General features: G+C 46.4%; 1 protein-coding gene across 6 annotated transcripts in view; it reads left to right on the top strand.

Moving 5' to 3' along the window:
• OCA2 (OCA2 melanosomal transmembrane protein) overlaps positions 1-12,922 on the top strand; it is a 310,825-nt gene that overhangs the window by 89,009 nt on the left and 208,894 nt on the right. For all 6 annotated transcript variants that reach the window (XR_011486403.1, XM_070463932.1, XM_070463928.1 and 3 more), the window contains 5 exons: positions 3,616-3,673; positions 5,652-5,724; positions 9,007-9,167; positions 10,923-11,005; positions 12,443-12,596. Coding sequence is in view for 5 of the 6 variants with exons in the window: in XM_070463932.1 (XP_070320033.1) it covers positions 3,616-3,673; positions 5,652-5,724; positions 9,007-9,167; positions 10,923-11,005; positions 12,443-12,596 (529 nt within the window). In the remaining variant the exon portion in view is untranslated. The remainder of the gene's footprint in view (positions 1-3,615; positions 3,674-5,651; positions 5,725-9,006; positions 9,168-10,922; positions 11,006-12,442; positions 12,597-12,922) is intronic.

The following is a 12,922-nucleotide window of genomic DNA, read 5'->3' as shown; positions in this document are numbered from 1 at the left end:
TGCAGGAAAACCCGATTACAGACCTTAGTGACTAACATTCCATATTCTTTTCTGTTGTGTGGCTGGGGTCTTCACGCCCATGAGGGTTTGCAGATGGGAATAGTCCCTGTGGTGTTCTAGAAGCTGATATTACCATTAATAATTAGTGACTAAAGTTTCTGCACGTGCAGTGGAGTGTTTTTAGGGGTGTCTCGCTGATCCTGTTTGTGATGCCAATCATCTTGCTGAATCTCACTGTGCATACTGTTTACTGAACCCAGGGTAGGCAAGGCATGAGCTAAGAGGCTGGAGAAGATGTGAAGAGCTGTAGGAAAGGCATCTCCTGGCTGGCACAGCAGCCACAGCAGCAGACATAACATAACTGCACACAGCCCTTCAGGGCTTTTCCAGGTGAAACTTATATATATTTCCAGAACAAAAGAAGCCCGTGGCCAAGCGAGTACCTCGTGAGGCGTATGTGCAGTGCTCTAAGTGATCTCAGCTGTTACATAACCATGCAAAGTCACTGTTTACAGAACGTGGGGTGAGAGGGCGTGAGAGCATGGGACAAGAGACTGGTGCCATCTTGTTAATTTCCTCCCAAGGGGCAAGGGATTGGGTGGGTCCGAGAGGGGCCAAGCCCTCCACGCGTATATAGGAGGGCAAAGCGTGCACATGCCCGGGGGATGTGAAGGCTTTTTGCAGGACCACTCGCATGGGTCAGAGGAGGAGTGCTCTCTCTGCTTTGTGTGCTGGGGCTTCTGCGTGAGCATTCACTTGAAAGAAGTGTTCTATTGAGAACCATATACTTGAAAGTGGCTTGTTTAGGAACAGAGTAAGGCTTGTGGTCCAGGACTGCCAAGGTCCCCATTCTGTATCTGCTCAGAGGCAGCTGAGGAACCAGCAGGGGCCAGACATGTCCATGCAACTATCTCCTTGTTGCCTGGCATTCCCTTTGCTCACAGCCTTCTGTGGCTTCCAGTAGGATGGTCTATGCGAAAACCCATGGATAGGTGAGAGGACACCATGAAGCTATCAAATATTAGTGTTATTATTTCTCTACATATGGGGCCCATCTTTTCTGAAGCTGTTTGAAGGGCTGATTCAAAGTGTACCTGCCTGCATCCCAAAGTGTATCTGTCTTTAGCCAGAAAGGCCCACTCTCAGTTGTCCTGTTGATGTGACAGGCAATCTTGAGAGGTAGATAAAGGAAGGTACCTCAGAGAGTAAGGATATTGCCTGAGGTCATGCATGGGCTTCCCATGTGGCTCAGCTGATAAAGAATCCACCCACCATGTGGGAGACCTGGGTTTGATCCCTGGGTTGGGAAGATCCCCTGGAGAAGGGAAAGGCTACCCACTCCAGTATTCTGGCCTGGAGAATTCCATGGACTATATAGTCTATGGGGTCACAAAGAGTCGGACACGACTGAGTGACTTTCACTTTCACTTTCATGCAGGTTTTTGAGAGAAGCAAAGGGGTAGGGGCAGGAACGTGACCCCAGGTCCCCCACCAATGCTTGACCATGGAGATGTCTTTTCTACCATGCCTCCTGATAGGGATATAGTGAAGGGACAATGTAGGTAATTAAATCCCAGTTGGGGAATGTAGTGGAAAAAATGTGAGAGACTCTTGTACTTTAATGATTACTCAAGAAAGCATGTTTGCTTAACCACAAAACCAAAACCTAGCAGACATTTTTAGCAACAAGCCATGCAACAGAAGCACAAGACATGCCCCAAAGCAATAAAACAGTGGTGGCATGAGACACCATCCTGCCTAATGAGCTCAATAACATGCTCTCTGCACACATAAAAAAATAATGATTTGTGAACCTAGCTTGATCATATAGGGACAAGAAAAACTCCCCTGCTCAACCTGGAGGAGGATGGTGGAAGCTTGCATTTACTCAAGAAAGACGAAGATGTCTTCTCCCCTTCCCCACTTTACCTTTGATTACAGAACTGTGGCCCACTCAGTTCTCAGGGTGTGACACTGTCTCACTCACTCACTTATAAGCCTCACAAATGTCCTATTCTGATAAATCACTTCTGTCTGTTACTTTATCTCTCGCTGAATTCTTTCTGCACTGAGACAGAAAGGACCAGGAGCTCTTCAGAGCCCCCTGAAAAGACACCTAATGGTTTCACTCCTAGCCATGTGTAGTTTCTGTACCATGGCTGGTCTTAGCTATAGGCATGGTAAATATTCAGCCAGTTTAATCTGCTATAAAATTGTTTGAATTATGTGAAAGCATGTGAACAGGTACCTGGTCCCCGTCGTTCACCATGATCGTAAGCCCTGATACTGTGAACACCCTTCTCTAGCATGCTGGCTCACAACTCCAGAGGATGTGAGGTTCTTCAAATATCCTGTGGCGTGGAAAATAGGATCAAGTACATTTAAGCCTTTACATTCAGTAGTTGTTTTATCTTTTATGATTCATAGAGTAGCTGCCTCAAACTTTCCACTTGACTGAAAAATTTAGTGACATTCTTTTTAACATGTCTAGAAAATACTACACATTATTGTTGAAACTTGTAAAAGCTATTTTGGATGGTCAGCTCTGCTGTATGTGTCAGTTATGTAGAAAGACATCTGTGTTTAGGGTAGTTCAGTTAATGCTTCATGCTTTAAAAAGAAATATTTTTTATTCCCATTTGAATAGGAACTATTGATCATAATTTGGAAGTATGCTATGATTATTCATCAAATTCGTTAAATCTAAAAGAATGCAAAACAAGGTTTTGCCATTTTGAAAGGATCAGAAAGATTTTGAAAAAGATGTCCCAATATAGGCTTTGTTCTTTCATTCTATAAACATGTATGAAGCACAAGCTGTATACCAGCACCCTATCTTTGGCAGGAGCTGAGCACAAATATCCCAGTGCCTGCCCTGGAGAAGCAGCCAGGGGAGAGCACCCCCCAGAAACTGGGCAGTGATAGCATCCTCAGGAGATGGGATCTGGTGGGCCCTGAGGAGGCGAAAGGAGCAGAGATAAGCCTGGAGTGGCTGCCAGGACCATATTTGCCCAAAGGCCTGAGGGTCACAATGGAGAAGTGTGTAATGATGACTATCAGGGGTCCACAGAGGGCTGGATTGTCTGCTAAATTATCTCCTAAGGAATTCTTAAAGAATTCTGCTGGTACAACCAGTTATAGCACTGCAAATTCTTTCTTGAATTGTTTGGTTATGCCTCAGTCAATGTTTATTCAATGATCAAATCCATGTTCTTACCTTCCAGAAAACTTAAGGGAAAATAATTGATAAATATGAATCTGAGAGCCAAGATAAAGCTTGTTTCCAGGAAACCAGAGCCTTTAAAAAGCTAGTAAAGAGGCCCAAATCTTGAACTTTAGCATCTCTGACAAGAAGATGTGTTCAGACATTCAGGTTTAACTTTGTTTCCTCCTGTAACCTCCTCTGAACTGCTTCTCAAGAAGCTGTATGTTTACAACAGGTCATTGGTATTCTCAGCAGTATCTTCCTTCATAATGTTATAGAAAGAATTCCACACATGGCTTTGAGATGGACATTAGTCAAGGCTTCAGCAGACGTCTGAGGTTTGACCTTTGTGGGTGCATGCAAATAGGACTGCCATCAGTGTGATCTGGGACCTGTCTTTTCTCTTGCAGGTGCTGTGTGCGGTGGCTAAAAGTTGCAGGCCTATTTGTCTTTGTGGTGCTGTGCTCTGTGAGTACCACGGCATGCTGAGCCTTGCTGTCTGCTTGGCAGAGTCCCTGGGTGCTTCGGGCTGGGTGGCAGGGCACCTGAGCTGTGGAACACACGCATTTCTTAGGAAGAGATGCTGAGGGAATGTGAGATGGCAATTTGGAGGTGGCTAGGGAGTCCCGCCCTTAGTAATGTTCCTCTACTTTTGCCCCGCTTTGTACAGTGGAAACCATGAGGATCTGGCTATGGTCTGTAGAAGGCAGCTTGCCCCGGGGTCTTAATCCCTACCTTAAGTGGCTTTTGCCAAATTCTCTTTTCAACCACATGCAATAAGCACTTTTTATTTGTGTTGGGAATGTCCAGCAATCATGGTTGCCCTTAGGAATGTCTCAGTGCCCTTTTGGGGTGGTGCCCAGCTGAATCATGCTGTCTGGGAGAGAGTGAAGTTCTCTGTCTGCCTCTTCCCTGGAGACTGCTCTGATTTTACTTGCCCTACATCCCCAGGGATGGTTGCAGAGCTAGAACCCTGGAGGCAACCTGAGTGCTCCTCTGACTTGAGGTGTCATGAGTGTCATTGCCAGCATTTGTGTGGTATGTGCCCTGATGTGGCCCTAGCCAAGACCACATTGCAGGCAGTTAAAACACATTTGCTGAATGAGCAACTGTGAACCTCCCCCTGCCCAATCTGTGTGTGTGCATATGGATGTGAGGATTCCTGTCTGCTGTGTGTTTGTGCATGTGCAATCCTCTGTGGGACAAGTAGGTCTTTTGTGGTCTGTGACCATTTCGAGCTTGTGTGTGTACCTAGGGAGTTATTTTTGCAGTTAATAATTATTATCTAATTTTATCATTGGCATAGGATACTTTGTGTGGGCCATTTTTGAGAGACCCCAATATGTGACAGGGTATGAGCTTATGAGCAAGGAAGGGGTGGGTGAGTAGTGTTTCCATACCTGTGCCCTCTGGACTCCAGGACTGTGTGGTTATGGCTCTTCTCAGCAGGCAGTGTGGGGCAGCTGTGCTGGGTGCCCTTTGTGACTGGAAGCTGCGTGTGTGTGACCATGTGTAGCTGTAAGCACATGGTCTTCATTATCTGTGTGTGTGGGCATGAGGACTGGGGTTCTATGCGGGTGCAGGATAGTGCATGACCAGAGTCGTCTCTTCTCAGTGTGACGTGTAGAGAGCCACGTTGCATCTCAGACAGCAAGGGTGCATGAAATCAATATTTGCTGAATTGAATTGAATACAGGCAACTCTTTAATAACCCACAAGGGAGGAGAGGAGGGGTCCAGAGAAAGGAAATCTAGGCTAAAAACAATTACAGTGAACTGAAAGCTTTATGAGTTTACTTTCTTGGTTGCCAGTTTGCCTCTCTGCTTCCTATTCAAACAACTGTGTGTTTCTGAAGACCCAGCTGCTTAGTGCGGCCCAGTGGGTGGGTGTCCTGGGATTCTCCAGGGGGAGTGTGGGTGGGCCAATCCTCTCCCGATCCCTGAGAGCTCGCCTGACCTCTGTGTCTGGTCTTCACTCTTCTGGTAATCGAAATTTTGGTGTTTTGTGGACACAACCAAAACGGAATTTGAGAAATTTGTTTTGAACCTCTGTAATCTGTTATCTCATCATCACTTTAGTTTAGTTTCTGAGGGTGTATAAGGTGCTCTGAAAATTCCACCACGTGAGCTCTCACCATCATATGGGTTGTTTTCCCCACTCTCCACATTTACCCTCCTCTGACAATTTAATTTTAGGGCTGGGTAGTCAATCCTTAAAACTGTCAAATATCAGTAATCAAGGCCCATTGTAGCAAAAAAAAATTGTTTAATGGTTCAGAATTTTATCTTTTAATATCTCAGGAAAGCTATTCAGAGTAAGCAGGTAAATTTTGGATACATCAAGCAGCACAATTATCATAACCCTATTTTCAGCTCTTATCAAAGTTACTTAAATCCTATTGCTCTCACACCACAAATCTATCATTAAATGTTTCTGATTGTTTCAGATTTTATTTAGCCTGTATCCAGATCAAGGAAAGCTCTGGCAGTTGCTGGCTGTGTCACCGCTGGAAAGCTACTGTATCTGAACCTTTTTTGAGATGGACAGTCACCCAAGGTTGAGTCACAAAGTGAAAAGACCTGAGAACTATTATGATGTTGCCCAAGGTCACAGCATAAGCAATCATGATTACTCCCCATGTGCTTTTTGTTCCTGCAGGATGTTTGTTGAAAGATGAGGTTTCAGAACATAAGGGAGGGGGCTTTAGTGAGACTGCAGTGGGTGGGTGGTGGAGAGATTCCCCATGGAAAGGTGACAGCAAGCAATGTATTTCAGTTAAGGCCCGGCTTTCTGTGGCTGTTGGATGCTCTTTCTGTCCCCACAACCCCACCTCAGCCCCTGCCTATGTTTTAGCTTGAATGGTTCCTCTTTACCTAGCTTTAAGTTCTTTCCTTGGCAGTGTCATCTGAGTTTGATGATTGCTTGGTTTCTTATCCTCTGGAATCTCTTGCCATTTTATAGGTCTCAGCTGCTACAATAGAATACCAAACCTGGATGACTTAAGCAACAGACATTTATTTCTCACAGTTCTAGAGGCTGGACATCCAAGGTCAGGATGGGCTGATTTGATTTCTAGTGAGAACTCTTTTTCTGGCTTTCAGATGGCCACCTTCTTGCTATGTCTCCTGTGTGTGTGTGTGTGTGTGTGTGTGTAAAGAGTGAGAACTCTCTGGTGTCTCTTCTTATAAGAACACAGATAGTATCAAATCTGGCCTCAACTTATGCCTCATTTGCTTTCAGTTATTTCTTTAGAGACCCAGGCTTCCCAGGTGCCTCAGTGGTAAAGAATCTGCCTGCCGATGCAGGAGATGCAGAGACCTGGATTCCATCCGTGGGTCAGGAAGATCCCTTGGAGGAGGACATGGACATTCAGTCCATAGCACAGAGATGAAGTTTTAAGTTTGAAGGTCTATGGGCCAGGGGGAGTTATGTAAATCCAGTTAAATGTTGGCTGTGTTGTGGTCTATGGTTGCCATGGTAACTGTCAGTGCCCCAGACACCTGGAACTTCTCAGCCTTCTTTCATCTGCCTGCCAGGCCCTGCACTGTTCCTACCACCCTTCAGGGGTAGGGCTGCTTTCTCATCTTACCTGTCTGCAGCTCTTAGGGTTCTGTTGTACTCTTGGGCTCCAGATTTGATGTGCTTCCCTAGCAAATTCAAGCTTTCTCAGGGGTCTTCCCATTCCACTCATCGTCCCTGTGAGAACTTGCTGGAGTTCATGGAAGAAGAAGAGCCTAGAAGATGTTAACATCCCTATTCGGTGGCTCACCAGGCCAAGGTCAAGGCCTAGTCAAGAGGAGGGCTCAGAGGATCCTGACTCAAGTTCGGTCAAGGAGGAGGTTCTGGCCAGTGCTTCTGAGCCCAGCATTAGATAAGCTCTGAAGCAAACTGAAGGAGAAGCCTGAGAGACCCCGCAGTTGAGGTGAACCTTGCGGGTTTGTTCCGTGCGCTGCCGTGGCGCACTGCTGGCAGCCCAGTAATTGCTCGTGTGTCTTTTTCCCGTCGTGTGTGGGCCTTCAGGACACAGTTCTCTGTGCTGAGAGCACCAGAGCAAAGTGGATGGCCACATTTGTTAGAAGAGCAGTGTGGAGACCGTGAGCCGGGAACGCCCAGGAGAGTGCCCTGGTGCGCACAGTGGGGCTGGGTTGAGTCAAGCTCGACAGACGGCTTAAATTTGAGTCATGGATTTGAGCAATGGAAAAAGCAAGAAGCCCATGGTTGGGTACAACAGAAGAAGATGATTTCTTTGTCTTCTCTGTTCCATGACCTGGTCTGGCTGGGACTCTCATATAGGTTCAAAGGACTTGAAGGATGATACTGTAAACAAACATTATTAGTTATAACAAGATTTTTTTGGGACATAAAATATGGTGAGAATCGTGTTGGTTTCCAGAGAAGTAGAGAAATGAATAGCATGTAGTTTCTTCGCTTGAGGAGCTAGACCAGGGGGGAGAAAAGTCTAAAACACACCATAGTATGTTGTGAGTGAGCTCTTTAACAGAGTAAGCCTGATCTACAGAGGACACAGGAAGGAGTGAGGATCCTCTCAAGCGGTGGATGACAAGGAAGGGTTTAAGGAGAGGAGAGCTTGAGCAAGATCTCAAAAGATAGTGGGGTTCTCTAGGTTTGGGGGAGGCCTCTGAGGCAAAAGCAAGATATGACCTTAGCAGAGCAGACCTTTCAGCATGGCTGGAAGGCAAGGATCAAAGCTGCCTGCAGGGTGGGCTTGACCACAGGTCCAAGTTGCTGGGATCCATAAGTCACTGCTGACACCAGAACATTGCAGTGGGCTTTGACTTCCAGGCACAATGTGGGCATCTGGAAAGACAGAGGGAAGGGAGGGCAGAGGCACATGTGGTCCAGTGTCCCTTGGATTTTGTGTGCACTCCATCTGAGTGGTGGTTAATCACAGCGTGTTTTACTCTTCCTGCTAGGGCGTGACACCCCCGCAAGGACAGAGGCCTTGTTCCATTCTCTCTGCTCTTTGCTTGCGATTTGCTGTGCTCTGATTAGTCACTCAGTCTGACTGTTTGCAACCTCAAAGATTGTACCCCACCAGGCATCTCTGTTCATGGGGATTCTCCAGGCAAGGATATTGGAGTAGGTTGCCATGCCCTCCTCCAGGGGATCTTCCCAACCCAGGAACTGAACTGAGGTCTCCTGCATTGCAGGCAGATCATTTACCAGCTGAGCTACCAGGGATGCTCCATAAACATTCACTACATTATTAGAAGAAGAAGCCTCTGCTTTTCTGATATTAGCCTTCGAGGGTGCTGATCCATCTCCTGGGTTTCTGCAAGGTCTCTAACGTTTATTCTGTGCTGAAATATCTTTTTCCACTCCATGCATATTATGTGTCTGCCTTGGGGAGAGACCAAGACAGGAATGATTTCAGTGTGGCAGAATCACCAGGGTCTCTTTGGGCCTTTCCCTATTATATCCTGCCTCATGTGTGACTTCTGTTTGCCTTTGTCCTTTTTGGAAGCCAGGTACCAGCATAGCTGTGGGTAGATGCTTTCTAGCCAAGAGCTGGCTGCCCATTCTCAGCTCTAATATAGAAAACAGTGCTGATAAAAACACTTTCTTTTTTAAACACAATTAAAGAAAGCAAAACCAATTGCGTGTGTCTGGAGTGAGGGGCTGAAGAAGTAGGAGCGGTCAGGGGCAGGTGGAGGGGAGGGCCTGGACTCTCCTTTCCTTGTGTACCTTCCGAGATGGGTGTTCCCTGGGAGGGTGGGGGCCGGGGGCGGCAATCCAGGCCGCTCCTTCTTGTTCTGTAGTTTACCTTGACGCTCCCCCAGCTGTGAACCTCAGCAGCCATGCAGACTCCATGCTGCTCCAGGTGGACCTGGCAGGGGCCTTGGTGGCCAGTGGCCCAAGTCGTCTCGGGAGAGAAGAGCACGTGGTGGTGGAGGTGACCCAGGCTTACACTCCAGGCTCCAGGCGGCGGCGGCCACAGCAGGTTACACTTAAAAGTTATTTGAAAAGAACTGTAAAAACTCATTTTATTTCTTTATAACTTGAATTTCTTCTTGAATGGATTTGATGGGCGCCCTAGAGTAATGACACCATTATTAGGCAAGCCGTTATCTTTTATTTTGTCATGGAAATTCTCCTTTCTGTAAGGTGGTTATAAAACTCTCACCATTTCAGTAAAGTCAAGCTTTTGAGGTTTCTTTTTTTCAATTTATAGTGTTTTTTGGGGCAATTCATGGACACATATATTTGAAAGTGCAGTTAAACCTGACCCTTACTTCATGGTACAGAAGACAGTTCAACACCATGGTTCCCTTGAATTTGTGGACTCTTAGCTAAGACTGTGTCTGCTTTCCCTGAGCTTCTCCTTCTGTACCAATATGACCTTGTGCTCAGCATCTAAGGCAAGGACTTTAGTTCACATCCTGCAAAGGTTAGGAGAGCCAGCAGTCCTAGCCACCATATCCCAGAGCCCAGACAAGGCCTAGTTTCTCTCTCTTGTCCCCCAAATCCTGGTCTCAGGGACTCCCCTGGATTTCCATGATGACTTCCATATGAAGTCATATCCCTATTTCACAGATTTCCCCTGTTATAACTAATAGAAGGAAATGCTGCTGGTCTATGAGGCTGTGTCATCCAAAATGGAGTATAACTGCAGTAGTGGTGGGGATAGCACCTATCACATATTCTTCTGCCATACAGAGCAGTGTCCCCACAGCCAAAGTTTCATTGTGAAGAAGGCTGCGGTTTCATGGACAATGGCTGATGCAGCACTGATGTTCTAAACCGGTTGCTCTAGCCATGGTCTTAGGACAAACTTGGCTTCCCTGTATGCATTGCATAGTTCGCTGGCAAGGCTTCCTCAGTAAAGATGAGGTAGGCACAGTTAATCTGCTGATGGTTCCCTCTGTGACCTTGTGTGGAGGAGGGCATGACCTTTTGTAGCCTGCTGACACATTAACACTTGCCTACCCTTGGGTCTGTATTGAGCTTGCCTGCTCCAGAAACACAACACAGGAGATTTTTACTGAAGGGTTTTTTTTTTTTTTTTTCTGATACACTCTTTCCAAACATGAAAGTTTTAAATTCAGGCTTTGACCAACTTCAGAGTTCCTGTTTTCAATTTTCCTTATGATTTGTGGGTGGCAAGACTTCTGTCCTCCCACTGAAGTTTTCCCAGCAGCCACAGCCAGGCCTCCCGCCTCTCTCTGCCCCACCAGCACCTCCATCTCTGCACACATCTGGCCCCTTTCATCTGGCGTTTCCACTCCTCTGCCCTTGACAAGGGCACCTTGGCCTGTGAAAATGGAAGCTCATCCTCAGGCCCCCCTCCCACAGGCTTCTGGGACCTGGGTGTGGAGAGTTTCCTGCCTCCAGTTTGCAAACAGAAAGCAGTCTTTCTGGTCAGTTGCCTCAGTGGGTTCAGAAGACTGTGTCTCCAGTAATGTGCAGACTGATTTCCTTTTCTCTTAATAGGTTATATTTACTTCTGTATTTCTGTGTCTTTGTACATGAATTTTGTGTTTGTATTTTCATATTCTTTTTCTTAAACACAGCCCTCCCAATCACGGATGTTCCAGCTGCACGTCACCTGGCTGTCTCTAACATCTCTGTGTGAAAAGCATTTGTGCTCTTCTCCTTTTCTTATTCTAGACAGGCACCTACCTTGAACACTGCTGGACCCCAGCTGATGGCCCAGATTCAAAGCCTTACCAGGATTTCATGCTTCAATTTTTTGCAGGTCACTCATAACTGGACAATATTTTTAAATCCAAGCAGAAGTGAGCACGTGGTGGTGAGCAGGACCTTTGAGGTTCTTAGCAGGTAGGTCTTGGTGACTGAAGTCTCAGGGAAGCTCCTCTGGGACATGTTCCCTAGAGAAGTGTGACCCTTGGGACTCCAGTTATAAATAGCTAGGCAAGTTATGGGCTTGGAGTTGCTTCTCTTGTGTAGCCAGTGATCATGAGTCTGTGGTGGGTGTCAAAACCACAGGTGTCAGGAAGTAAGATTGCAGAACCCATTTTGAAGCAAACTATGTTTTACATCTGATACTTTAAATTCATTAATATCATGAAGCTACACAATGGGGAATTCTAGTATATCTTAGAATTCTTTTTCTGTAATGCTACTCCATGTTAAGTCTGTACTTTTGGTTACTACATAAGTTTGCTAGGCCTGCTATAATAAATACCACAGACATGTGGCTGAAACAGTAGACATCTATTTCCTCAAGTTGTCAGCAGGGCCTGCCCCTCCTGAGGTCCTTCTCCTTGGTGTGTGGATGCTGTCTTCCCCCCATGTCCCCAGTGGCCATCCATCTGAATCTCTGTGCCCCAAATGCCTTTCCTTACAAGGACACCAGTCATGTTAGTGTCACTGTTTTTCACTTAATCACCTTTGTGAAGACCTTATCTCCAAATACAGTCACATCCTGAAGTATGGAGAACTAGGATGTCCAGATATGAGTTTTAAGGGGACACAATTCAGCTCAGAGCAGTTACTGAAATTTTAGAGTCTTTATTTTCACCAGGCCATATACTGTTGATCTGCATACTTCTTGTTCTTGGAGTTTTCCCACCATTAGTGACAACCTGACTACCTGTTCTCAGGTTGCACATGACCCTTTTTCAAATTTCTCGCATGTGAGAATCGTTGGATTTGCTATTTGTTAGCATGGGCTTCCCAGGTGGTACTAGTGGTAAAGAATCCACCTGCCAATACAGGAGACATAAGAGACACAGGTTCGACCTCTGGGTTGGGAAGATCCCTTGGAGGAGGGCATGGCAATCCACTCCAGTATTCTTGCCTGGAGAATCCCATGGACAGAGAGAGCCTGGCTGGCTACAGTCCATAGGGTTGCAGAGTCAGACACAACTGGAGTGACTTAGCATGTGCACAAAGGAATCAGATGTATGGTGAGGAGGAAGATGGAAAATTAAGTGGTTTGAACCACTGTGAACATCTTTGCCCCTGTTCATTGCTGGGCTGCTGGCATTGTGGTGAGGCAGGCAGTGCCTGATGGGAGGCTGAGGAGCTGTGTCAGAGGGCCTGGCTATGGGGAGGCTGTGCATGTATTCTCGAAGCTCGCCTGTGCTCAGGGCCCCTCGTCTGGCAGGTTAGGCACTCTGCGATTGGTTCAGGCTCTGGTTATAGCCGTGGGCGACTGGTGTTGGGAAGAAAGTCGAGGGAGCAAGTGCTAATGGTTGATGTCAGGTCTGTTTCCTTTACCAGTGGTGGTAAGATATTTGCTTCATTCTTCAGAGAGCCTGTTTCCATCAGCGTCCGAGCCTCCCTCCAGCAGACCCAGATTGTTCCTCTTCTGATGACTCATCAGTACCTCCGCGCAAGTGTTGAAGCACAAGTGACCATTGCCGCGGTCATCCTCGCTGGGGTCTACGTGCTAATTATATTTGAGGTAACTTGCATGTCTGCTCCTCTGGGTTTATCTGTGCCCACAGGTAAGTGTATTTTAACATGTTGGGTGCTAGGCATGGGCTCATCTTGCATTTTAATCGAATTGAAATAGTGTCTTTCCTAAAAAGTAACATTTCCCTCACTCTAGGTAGAAAATTGCTCTGTACTGCAATATTTCCTGAATCTAGGCAGTTGTCATATGCAATAAGAGTTTTGCCAGGCACTAGAAAAAGTTTATTGAGAAAACTGAATGTGCACATGATTTTCTTAGCCCCGATTTGCTGCTCACACAGAGTGCCCCTGAAGGGACAAGTGTTGAAACTTTCT

This window comes from Odocoileus virginianus, unplaced genomic scaffold (genome assembly GCF_023699985.2).
Source record: "Odocoileus virginianus isolate 20LAN1187 ecotype Illinois unplaced genomic scaffold, Ovbor_1.2 Unplaced_Contig_9, whole genome shotgun sequence".
NCBI classification, from domain to species: Eukaryota; Metazoa; Chordata; class Mammalia; order Artiodactyla; family Cervidae; genus Odocoileus; species Odocoileus virginianus.
Note: the sequence above shows the minus strand (reverse complement) of the source record. Positions and strands in the feature narration are given on the sequence as shown.